The 12,751-nt window shown below is 40.5% G+C and overlaps 1 protein-coding gene and 1 long non-coding RNA gene across 3 annotated transcripts in view; one reads left to right on the plus strand and one right to left on the minus strand.

Annotated features, from left to right (window-relative positions):
* The window catches only part of RAB32 (RAB32, member RAS oncogene family), a 57,036-nt gene extending 44,704 nt beyond the window's left edge, over window positions 1–12,332 (plus strand). For both annotated transcript variants that reach the window (XM_027818653.3, XM_043543089.1), the window contains 2 exons: window positions 7,163–7,440; window positions 10,438–12,332. In XM_027818653.3, coding sequence (XP_027674454.2) covers window positions 7,163–7,440; window positions 10,438–10,587 — 428 coding nt within the window. In that variant the 3' untranslated portion in view covers window positions 10,588–12,332. The remainder of the gene's footprint in view (window positions 1–7,162; window positions 7,441–10,437) is intronic.
* The window catches only part of LOC122465076, a 28,661-nt gene continuing 20,928 nt past the window's right edge, over window positions 5,019–12,751 (minus strand). Inside the window, exon 3 of the long non-coding RNA XR_006289642.1 lies at window positions 5,019–5,053. This is a non-coding gene — a long non-coding RNA (uncharacterized LOC122465076). The remainder of the gene's footprint in view (window positions 5,054–12,751) is intronic.

Genomic DNA, 12,751 nt, shown 5'->3' on the forward strand with positions numbered 1-12,751 from the left:
AGATGTTTGTTCCTTGCGGAAAACATTCTCTCTTTTGAAACTGTTCTAAGTAGCCGGATTCTTTAGGATGGAAGAATTGAGGCTAATGACGCTAGATTTACTAAATCTATCTTTCTGCATAGTAGAAATGTAGTGCTGTTTCAAAAGTAGTACGGCAATCACTGGGATATCAGTCGTGCAGTACTTGTTAAATTAAGTGCAAGAATCATTGGCTTCAATATGAGTAACATTGTCTCATGTACAAACTCAGGTTTACTTTATTTTCAAGGCAAATATTTCTTTCAAATGTGTTACACTTCTTTAGAGTTGCCGATAAGTTGATTTAAGAACTTTCAATAAGTGACTGTTAAAACGGTTAATGTTCCCATTTACACAATGTGCATAGGAGTTTAGAAATGAGAAGTTGAACTCCAGGTGATTGTTCACACAGGTATCACTCTTGATGTGGAATCTCAGGATAACATGTCTTGAACCCTAGTTGTTGTAGGGTAACTAACAGTACTTTTTTACTGAAGTGCACATTTACCTCAAATGCATGTATTTTAAGGAGTCACAGGTTTACATCTGGACCATTTTAAAACCAACACTGTCGTATTACTCTAGATGATAGAGGTTTAGGAAGTGTTCATCTAGGCTTCAGAGCTGACTACTTCTCTTCATCACGCATTGTGGTTTTGACACTTAAAGTAATATTTCCTAGGGCTAGTCTACACTGGCAACATTAAAGCGCTGCCACGGCAGCACTTTAACGTGGCTTGTGTAGTTGCAGCAGAGCGCTCCCAGCACTCTTTTTTTTTTTTTTTTTTTAAAACAAAAAAAAACAAAAAACCCACCTCCACGAGGGGCGTAGCTACCAGCATTGGGAGCCCAGCTCCCAGTGCTGGTGCGCTGTCTATATACTGGTGCTTTACAGTGCTGAAACTTGCTGCACTTGTGGGGGAGGGGGGGTGTTTTTTCACCCCCCAAGCAAGAAAGTTGAAGCACTATAAAGTGCCAGTGTAGATAATTCCCTAGTGATGCAATCACCTGTAACTTAGCTGGAAATGCACATAAGGAAATCATAAAGGCAGAAGAATCTTCCATACTTGGTATATGTCAAGCTCCCTGCTCCACACAGACTAACTCTTGCTGTGATTTCTGCCACTTACCTTTCCCAGAGCGCTTTCTGATTCATGAAAATAGCTCATAGCTCTTCCTGTACCTCATTCAGAAAAGCATTGCTATTTAGAACAGCTGATCTCAAATTAGGGCTTTAAACTGCTATTAAATTTTGCTTGTGCAGTATCTCAGATGTTAACGTTGTTTCACATTTAAAATAATTGTACCACCGTGTATGCAATCTGAAGTGGACAATCTGCATAACCAGATCTATAACCCATGTCCTTCATCTGCTCCTCGCTCCTTTTCCTGGTTTTTTAATGAAACTGTCTGGTCTAAAGTTCACAACTGCATTGCAAGATGTTTTCAACATGTACCCTTTTTTAGTGAAGCACATGGCACCTTTAAGTGTGCTAGAAAATAAATCTCTTGAAGGTGATGTATTATGTAGCTTATTCAGTTTTAGGGGTCACTAGCTTAGTATTCATTTTTAGTACTGGTTCAGTTCTAGCAATACCTCCTTTGCTTTCCTCACTGAATGCAAATTAATGTTGCTAATTTGTCCTGTGTTCAGTACAGGAAGGCTAAATAGTTCCCTGGTTTACCAGTAACCTCCCCATCTCTCCCCACTCAGTCCTCTTCTTGGAAATGCCCTACATCTTGCTTGACTTGCCTGCAGCTATTTGAGGTTGGGATTATGTAGTGATCATGTATTTTGAGACTCCCACTTCCTTCCTTCTATCTTGCTCAAAGATCCTGCTTCTGTTTCTGATGTAACATCTGAAGAGGAGCAAGTCAATATCAGTTATTCTTAATATACCAAAAGGGTCAAACTGTCCTCCCCTCTTAGCTGTTTGCCCTGCTCCCAGATAAGGGAATATGCCTGTACTGTATTTCTGTGCTGCTAGTATTTGCTCACAAAATGAGAGGAAGATGGTTAGCTGAATTCTGCTGCTCTAATCACCTGTTCATTACAAACACCATTTTCACCAACATCCTAGATGCTGCACACATGGAGGTCACCTGATAGTATGACACAACCAAATTGACTCTCTAATATTATAGCAGTTCTGGAGATCAAATGTCCAATGAACAAAGATTTCCCTGAGTGCATGTAATCTGAAGTGGGTCAGACAATCAGCAGTTAGCTTCAAACATAATTAAAACTTATAATGTTTGACAAGTCCACTGAGTTTGGACTTCTCCAGAATCAATGCGAATTATATAACTTCTGTCCAGAATGGGTGAAAACAACCCCAGTGAATTTTGGAGTAAAACAAAAACTATTATGCTTGGCACCGCCAAAACACCTATTCCAAGAAGTCAGTGTTTGACCACACCCTGGTTAACTGAGAGGGTGTTTGAGCTGGTGGAAGAATGAAAGAGTGGCTTGGAACTGGAAGAACCTGGGAGGGGAATACAAGGAACTGAGCAGACAGATTCAAAGTTACATTTAGACAAGCAAAGTGAATTATAAGGGCAAAATGTATGGAACTTCAGAATTATAAGAAGTAATAATACAAAATGTGTGTCCAGTGGTCAGACTTCTTACCAAAAGGTTTTCCCCTCTATCAAACATAACAGTGTGACGGCAGAGTTCTCACTGAGGGTGATAGTAAACACAAGTGGAGAAGTTACTGTAACAATCTGCATGTCTCGCCACAGCCAGTCATCACACAGGATGACAATCAATCCTGTGAGAGGAAGTGATTCATGCTGTTTGAAAATGAAACCTGGGAAAGCACCAGGGCTAAATGTGCCTTCAGAATTGTTCGGTGATTGGAAATGCAGTACTTAACGTTGGAAAATATTGCAATGATGTAGGACTCACTCGGGGACTGGCTGAAGAGAATCTTTCTTTGGTAAGGACAGAAAGGAGACACCTCCATTCAGTAACTATTGTACCATCGCCTTGATATAGCACATGAGCGAACTTCTGCTCTATATGATCTAGAATTGCGTGGGGGGGAGGGGGGAGAGATAGAAGCAGAACCATGACCACAACAGGCTGGTTTCAGAGTGGGCCAAGGCACATGACCTAATTGCAAATATCTATCACATGATTTACAGAATGCAGAGTGTATTATCACCCATTGATCATGTGCTTCGTTGACTAATCAAAGTGTTTCATACTGTCCAACATGACTGTCTTTAGAACATACTAGTGGTCATGGGGATTCCAGCAAACAGCAATAGATACCCAGTGGAAAAATCACCCACTGTCAGGGTGTGAGACAAGGATATATTTTGTCCCCGACCCTCTCTACTATATGCACAGAATGTGTTAGAGAATGTTGTCAAACCTTCCAAGTGGAAGGAGCTGGGATTTCTACTGGTGGACACCTCTTAACTGACCTCAGATCTGCTAATGACACTCAACGCTTTCTGCTACAACCCAGTGATGCAATGCAACAATGTCAGTGTGTAAAACCGGTGAGGAATATGGAATCTTCCTGAATGCAATGAAAACTGCTAATAAACAGGATGCAAGATGACATGATTAACAGACAAAGCTGTAGAGGCAGTAAATTATCTGGGATCACTTGTCTCCAACCCAGGAACCATTGCAGAGAAATTGAAAAGACTGGGATCGCTCACTCAGCTACAGCCTCATTTAAAGTATTTGGGGGAGGGAAATGGCATCTTGAAATGTATGAAGGGACAACTGGTGAGACGCTTAACTTTTGGCATATGGATGTGAATCATGGGAAAGTTAATGCTGACAAGAAAATTGAAGCTTTTTAAATGCTGGCAAAGGCTCTTACATATTTCCTGGAAGGGAGGGAATAGGGGAAGACTACATTAGAAATATTATTGAAGAGAAGCAGACCCTGGTGTCAGAAATCAGATGCAAACTTACGTACTTTTCTCACATTAGACATAGAGATGAAAGTAACATTGAGATTTATTGTGGAAGGAATGGTGACGGGTGGTCATAGTAGGGAATGACCAGCCAGGGAAATGGATGGATTATTTGCAGCAAGTCACTGGAAGGTAAGCTACTCCGCATTCAAAGTTTGAGATAGATCATGAAGGCTTCAGAAAACTCTGCTGTCACTGATATTCAGACATGTCTAAATGGATTTACTTAGTATGTTAAGTATCTTATCAGGCTTGTACAGCTTATTTTATTCCTGTTAAAACATTTCACACGCCAATTAAATGGCTCTTGTGGGGTACTCCATCAGTTATTGCTGACTCCAGATTCTAGCAGCTGTTTGGCTGGCACCTTTTTTTGTCCTAGAAAGGTTCATTCCTAACAGATATCTCAGATTACATTTAAGAACAGATATTACTAAAATAAGGGTACTGGTCTAGAAGGACTTGATGCTGCGTGAAACTATTTTAGTTACTTTCCTATGTAGTGAGTTGTGGAGTACTGCTAATATTTGTTTACCTCTGCTGGGAAGTACATATTGTAGTCAGCTAAACAGTCTCCTTTACCCAAAAAAGTTAGGGCAGAGAGATTTGCTTGTTGAGCACTTACAGATATGTTCCTGAGATGACAATAGCGTAGTTGCTATTTAACTACCTCTTATATTAGAAGAGCTTGCATTAAGCAAATCCTGTATGTTCAAAAGGATCACCATGATGGGCATGGTATAAAAAACCTACACTATGAAATATTACAGGTTTCAGAATAACAGCCATGTTAGTCTGTATCCACAAAAAGAAAAGGAGGACTTGTGTCACCTTAGACTAACAAATTTATTTGAGCATAAGCTTTTGTGACCTACAGCTCACTCCATCGGATACATGCAGTGGAAAATACAGTGGGGAGATGTTATGTAAACAGAACATGAAACAATGTTACCCATTGTTTCATGTTCTCTGTGTATATAATCTCCCCACTGTATTTCCCACTGCATGCATCCGATGGAGTGAGCTGTCACTCACGAAAGCTTATGCTCAAATTTATTAGTCTCTAAGATGCCACAAGTCCTCCTTTTTCTTTCTTATGAAATATGAGTGGAAGGTGTCTCTCTTCTCCCCCCCAACCTGAATTTCCTAACCTCACTTTGATGTAGCATGCCCAACTTTCTCATGGATATTCTAGCATTTTGTAATATACCATACACTGAAACATGACCAGACTATTATGAGCATGCTTCTAGGCTTTGTTTTCATAAGAATGGCCGTACTGGGTCAGACCAAAGGTCCATCCAGCCCAGTATCCTGTCTACTGACAGTGGCCAATGCCAGGTGTCCCAGAGCAAGTGAACCTAATCAGTGATCTCTCTCCTGCCATCCATCTCCACCCTCTGACAAACAGAGGCTAGGGATACCATTCCACACAGCAGTGAAATTAAAAAATATGAACTTGGCTTCAGTCTCAGTGCATACAAGTGTATTAATAAAATAAATATTTCTGCTTAATAGTTAACTTCCTTTAGTGATTTTTAAGGTGAGCAGCCTTCAGTATTTTAGGGATGCAGTAGTGACAACGGCTAGCATAACTGGCTTTCCACTATATAGAAAGCCACTATCTGGCTTTTCAGATTTTAAGTCTGAACGGATTCTGTTCTCCTGTCTCTTACCCTCAAAAAGAGGCTTACATTTTTTTATAACTTGGTGTGGTTCCTTGTTCAATGCTCTGAAGTAGTTAATTGTTAGAAGGCATTCCAGAGATGAGTTTGAAAAGGCTTAAACTTAAAATGGCCCATAAATTAAAAATGGGTTCACTGTAATGCTGTGTGTTTAGCCATTTCTTGGTAGTAATAAATGCCTCTTGAGTACTTGTCTCATTCTGGGAAAGGGATGGGTGATGTTTGTTTGTTACATACACTTCATCCTCCAAGTCTGATTCCCTAAGAAGAACTGGAGACTTCTACCGTTACTATATGGTATGTGTCAATTCTCAACATAACTGTACCTCTGACCTTTTCATGGCTTCCCTGAGGGCACCCGTATTAGGCGCTGGTCCGAGATCTTTCTCAGAGCAGGATCCCACAGCTTTCTAGATTGGGGTTTGGGCTGCAATTAACTGATCACCTGAGTAAGTCTGACTTCAGTTCAGCACTTGCAGTCCTGTTCTCCTCAGGGCAGTGACAGCCAACCTTCATAAAACAAAGTATCTATTCAGAACAAAAGCATGAGAGATCATCATAATAAACTGCTTATATGCAAGTCTTAACTTGTCAAGCAGTCAGTCATTTATCTTTGAAATGGAGACATTGGCAGGTTTTGCAGTACTTCTTACCCTTTCTGCAGGTTCTGTCACTCTTGGTCATAGCATCCTGTCAGGTCTTGGACTGAGGAACTGTCCCTCTCCACTGTCAGGCTGGTGAATTACAGTTCCTTGACCTGGTTAAAGGTAACCGCACATGTAAGTTCCTCCAGGACTGAGGCATCACCAGACTGGTTACCAGTCTAAGGATTTGTATTAATTATTCCAGTGACTTCAATTCCTGCTGGAAATTCCTCTAACTCCTCTGTGGAGCTAGAATAGAACTTCTAGCTCTTACAGATATACATAGCATTCATAAAAATGATACAGTATTCTCAGATACTGTGTGTCCATAACATCTGTCATGGTATACACTATTGAATTAGCCGCTAAATTGAAGCGCTCTGTAGGTCCACTGTGGGCTCTCTGAAATCTGTTGTTCAACTATCGGGTGTAATACTTCTTAAGTCATAGGAAATTATTTGAAACATCTTGGTGTAGGTCTGGCAAGCCAGTGACACTTCAGAGGGCATTGCTTTTGTCCTAGGAAATGCTATCAGCTCTCCAAAGAGGAGTTAAGAAAAACCACTACCACTGACTATTGACAAATGATTTGATATTAAGCAGTCATCGACTTATAACAGTTGTACCGTACTCTGGTATGCATTGCATATCTATGCAATGGTCTGTGTATGCTGATTTAACACAAGTGGACTTGTTTCTCCAGTTTACCTAAATAACTAACTATAATTTTGTACTTAATCCTAGAGTCAGATGTATCAATCTGACAAACTTGGTTTTAAAAATTGTTTTATCTACCTGGGATAACTTCAGTTTATCAATAGCTTTTGCTGATTTAAAAACAAACGTAAAGTTGTTGCTCTGTTTGTCTTTCAGGCCAGGAACGTTTTGGTAACATGACAAGAGTTTACTATAAGGAGGCAGTTGGTGCTCTTGTGGTCTTCGACGTCACAAGAGGCTCCACTTTTGAAGCTGTTTCCAAGTGGAAACACGACTTGGACAGTAAAGTGCTACTTCCAAATGGCAGCCCCATCCCTGCAGTTCTCCTTGCAAACAAGTGTGACCAGAAAAAAGATGGCAGCCAGAATCCCTCTCAGATGGACCAGTTCTGCAGAGAAGGTGGCTTTATTGGGTGGTTTGAAACGTCTGCCAAGGTGAGCATTCCTGAAAAATAAGGATAGTCTTGTAAAAGTTCTGTTAAGTGAATACTTTGCAGCCCATCACTATAGTACTTGAGTGCTTTCCCCAGTTTAGCAGTAGTGAATTTCCCAAAGGGAATTCATAGACTCTCCCTTAATCCAATTTTTCATATTAGGATTTAACTCATTGAGTCTGAATTCTGAAGGCTATTGGCCTACTTGATCCTTTGATATACTGCACTAAACCACAAAGCCCCTTTGCTTCCCTCCATTTATTTGTTCACTTCCCCTTCAACTGTCTGAGATGAGTCAGCATAGGAAAAATAGACGTAAGATGACTGTTCCAGGCAGCCAGCATGTGAAAAGAGAAGTGAAAAATGGGGAAGAGAAGAGACTGGGTAGAGGAGGAAGGGTACACCTTAAGTAAGAGCAGAGATGGAGAGCTTTGAAAGTAAAGAGGAGATGATTGCATTAAGCAAACCCAGTGGAAGGAGGTGGGAAGAGGCCAGGAAAGAGGTTACAATAGTTTAGGCAAGAGTGTCCATGCCTTGTACAACATTAACAGACTTTGATAACGCAAGAACGCTGCCTGTCAGTTTGGTGCTACAGTAAACTTGCATTGCTGGCGTAATGATGAATGCCCTGCTTCTTGTGTCTTAGATTAAACAGAATCTTTGTAGCTGGAAATTCCATTATGGGTGACTGTTCCCCTGAAACAACGAGGCGTCCTTGTGGCACCATAGAGACTAACAAATTTATTTGTCCTCCCTAACCTTTTTAGATCTCTCTGGATAGTACCTTTTTTTTAATGCATAAATTGCGGTTACTACCCAAACTGTGAGTTGAAGGTTTAGTGTCTCGTGCAGCAGCTGCCCTTCTTTTGATGCTGTAAGAACAGCACATTCTGTTTCTCTGCCAAGAGAATCTAATCAAAAATTCCCATCTTAGAAAGCAAGTTGAGAACTGACTTGTTCCCAAATACATTTGTATTTAAGGTTCTAAGATGGGCTACAAGTGGGGATATTTTTGATATCTAGGTCAATCTAGTAAAAGGGAATTCCATATTTGTCCCTATCCCCAGGCAGTGCTTGCTTGCATATTCTCGTACAATGTTAATCCTACAGCCCCAGAACATGGTTGGCTGTGACCAGTCACAGCCAAATGCATCCTGCGCAAGTGTATGGGCTTGCGTTGGTGCACTGATTGGCAAATTACATCTCCATGTTGCAGTGGGAGCCGCTGCAACTTGCTTTCAGGGGAACTGTGCCAGGATAGTTGTCAGGGTTCCCCATGGAACATGCTGATTGTACAGATCACACATTGAACTGGCTAGTTTTCTGAATGCTTTGACCAAGCTCCTTCATCAATCAGCTAGTGTGGTTTACTTTGGCCCAGGTGGTTAGTGCAGACTCAATCAGCAGGAGGAAAGTTTTACAGGTACCTTGCACCATTGTAGCCCCCCCTTTAGGCAGACTTCCTTGCCCTGGGAGTCCAGCTGGGCTTCACCTGCAGAAGCCTTCATAATACATGACTAAGGTATTTAGTTTTCTTGGTTAACAGTAACAAAGCCATTCCTTAATGTAAAATATAATTTACTTCTGAGCTTTTATAAAACCCAGCATTTAAGGCCTCTGAGCATGCAATACTGAATATTTGGTCTTTCTAATGCCATTACTGATAATGGTATATAAAACATTGAGGCTACTAGGCAAGGTTTAAAAAGAATATGGATAGCCTTGCCATCTAGCCATTGTAGCTCATCTTGCAATATTTGGCCCAAATAAATGGCCCAAAAAAGCCACTCAAGTAAATACCTGGCAGCATGCATGCTGGTATGCCAGAGGGTGTTTGGAAGCCTAATGTGAATCACAAAGGCCACTTATTCTAAAATTCTGTTTTTTATTTCCTAATCTCACTTAAATGGTGAGAGCCGTCAGTAAAATCTCTGGCAAGTTAATATTCTAATGCTTCATTTTAGGAAGCTTCCATTTTAGTCACTTTCTCACTTTAAATCCTTTATTTCCACATCTCTCCCCCCTCCACCACCCCAAATCTATTTATAACCAGGTGTCTGGATACTAATTTGTATCCCTCAATCCATCAATTCAAACCCAGTTTCTTGTTTCATTTTAAATGAAGTGAGGGAAGTCAGCAAAGATTCCTTTCTCAAGCTTGACTATGCCCTGTATCTTGCATATCTTCAGGTTCTAAACACACAACTGAAAGGATGTATGCTTTGCTCCATGGATTTTCATTGTGGCCCACAAAGTACCAAGACAGACTATCCTCGTCTGTCAATTAACCATTGCTCCATCCCAACTTCCCAGTATGGTTGAGACGTGATTCCCTTGTCGGTATCTGACTGTCGTTCACATTGCATTTCAAAGCCCTTCTTACTTTTTTTCTCTTCAAAGCAGGAGAGGCAAGGACGTGGATAAAAGCATGCCAAGTTTTCTTATTTGGGTATTGGTTCTAATTGTAGTTCTTATGTCTGCTTGAACAATTGGATGGGTCTGCTGGGACAGCTCCCTTAAACTGAAATAGGCAATGTCCAAGTCACTGCATCCCCTCTCATCATTTCACTGAGGCAGTAAATTCGGTCCTATCTTATCCACCTTCCCTCTACAGATTAGGGAATTTCTGTAGATTCCTATAGATTCTCTACAATACCCATGTTTCAGAACCAGACCCTCCAAGTAAAGCACCTATCCACCCTCACTGTACACAAGGTGGGCCAGGGTGTCCCCTTCATCAAATTAGGAGAACCTATCCTTTTTCTATATAAGGAATGTACAGTGAAACTAGATAATCTTTCCCATGCTTTAAAGGACTTGCAGCCTTCACCTAAGGCAGGAATACTAAGCAATGTGTTCAACTCTATCAAAGCTGCCTAAGTCAAGTTACAAAGAATTTCTACAAGAGCATTTGCCAACCTTTTTAATAGGCAGGTATGACTAGAACCTGTTGGTGAAAAGATCACTGACTTTTTTTAAACTTTCACAACTTTTTTAGGAGAACATCAACATAGATGAAGCTGCTCGATTTTTGGTGGAAAAAGTCCTTGCCAACTACAAAAGCTTTCCTAATGAAGAGAATGATGTGAGCAAACTAAAACTGGACCCAGACCCCTTGAGAGCGGACAGTAAATCACAGTGTTGCTAATGTTACCTTTACTCTTGCATGTAAATGCGACAGAATGAGCAGCAAGACTCTTGTTCCTTAGATCAGACTGCTGCTATGGTGCTGCATTAAGGACATTCCAAGTGAGGGGTTTGGTTATCTTTGAATTGGTGATATTTTGGGGTGTTTACAGTTTCTTTTTGTATAAAATTGAAAATGTGTTGGGTTTATCATTCATTCTCCACTAAAAGAGCAGCTGTGTCTGGCAGTTGGTTACCTTCTTCTGACAGGAAAACAGAGGGTGGTGTTTACACTTTATTCTCAAAGGAATACAGACAACATTCAGTATGACGTGTATCCAGGCTAGGTGTTAGTTCAGAGGATGAATATTGTGGTGTATTCCAGAATAGTAGTCATTCTTGACAGAAGTTGTGGCTGAAATAAGCACTTGCCTCTTTGCCACAAGTGTCCTTATACCTATAACCTCCCACTGCTGCCTGCCTGCCTCCTTTCCCATACCTACTATTTTGTCCCTGTTGATTGCCCCCTAATGTGAGGACCCTGTAACTACAGTTCTCCTGGAGGAGGTGAATCTGTTTTCCTGAACTGGACAGGGATAACTGAGCAATGGCAGGAGGTCCCATCCTGACTTTGCCACTAAGCCCCAATACAAGATAAACACACCACTTGGCAAGTCAGAAGATCAGGAAGGGAAACTCAGGTGTCCTATGTGACATGGCTACTGCAGTGATACAGATGCTAGCAAGTGCATCTCCAGTTATTAGCTGAGAATATTTTACTTCAAATACTGTTAACCAGTTTGAACCTGTAAAACACATTCCAGCACAAATAGCAGGTTTTTCCTAGTGTAGTGCACCCAGTTAAAATAACCTAAGGAAGCATCACCTATGTGCACATATTAAAACGAATGACCAGAAATAGTTCATACACTAACGTTTTGAGATGCTAGCTTTAACTTCATCCAGGAGAGGACTGCCAATACATGAAAAGGTTCTAGTTTTGGTTACTTGTCTTAAACTGGTTTTTGAAACTAGCGTACAGTATGACTAGATGAATGATTTGAATTACTCAGACCTTGGTCTTGGAATACCTTTTGATTAGTAGCGCATGGAAAAGAGGGAGGCCTCAGAGGCATCCCAAGATAAATTGAAGGGTTTTTTAAATCACTCAGATATAGTTGTTAATCTATTACAAAGGCCTTCACTAATTATAAAAACACATGCTGCATGTAATTCACCAGTACAAAGTGTAAATGGAAAATGTGTTACCAATTTTTATACCTAAATATTTTTGAATGCTAAAAGTTCAAGTGAGGAAACTGTCCTAGCTTGCTTTGCCTCCTCCTAGGAGGCTGGTTATGTGAAGTCTTGACTTCTGCAACTCATGAATATGGCAGGAATTGGGGGGGCGGGGGGTAGGACAGCTGGTGAAAAGTATTCATTTCTCTAGTGATTGTGGTAATCCTACATTAAATGGAACTCCTGCTTTCTCAACAGGCTCTGGAGGCTGGTTTTTTGCCACATGTTGCACCTTAGTTGCCATTTTTTCTGAAGTCTCTTGTTTTTGCTTGGTCTGACATTGTTAAAGTTTAGGTCATAAGCCCTATCTATGTGTCTCAGTTAGATGCACTGTCTTTCATACTTGCCTATTAAAGTGAGTGTACATAAGTACAAGCTACTTTTTAATGAGATGCATACAAATAAATTCTTTATTTTTAAGCAATAAATAAAACAATTCAGGCACACTGTCATCATTCCTGTGTGAAATAAGACTCTTGTGTGTTTTTGTGTTCCAGTTTCTCTCAAAAGAATGCATTCTCACTGACGTCTGTAGACTATTTTTCCTTCATTCTGCTCCATTCATTGCCATATTAAACTCCCTCTTATTTCCTGTTTTATCTTAAGATAGACACTTAAAATTACCATATGTAACATTAGCCTACTTTTCAAGTTTGGTTAAAGTAGCTTATACTTAAAACTTAAGTTTCTTAAAATTCAAAACATGGCCACCTCTTTGTAGACCGCCTTTCTGAAGGGAAAGTGGTTTTGAAAGAATACTTTCTCCCTTCTCCTCGTGCCATAGTCCACTCAGGGGCAATGCTATTTTCCCCAAACTGATTAAAGTTAGTATGTGGGAGTCTTTTATCCTCTTTTTAGAACACTGGCATGTTCTGTAAATTACAAAC

Source organism: Chelonia mydas, chromosome 3, assembly GCF_015237465.2.
Source record: "Chelonia mydas isolate rCheMyd1 chromosome 3, rCheMyd1.pri.v2, whole genome shotgun sequence".
Lineage (NCBI taxonomy): Eukaryota > Metazoa > Chordata > Testudines > Cheloniidae > Chelonia > Chelonia mydas.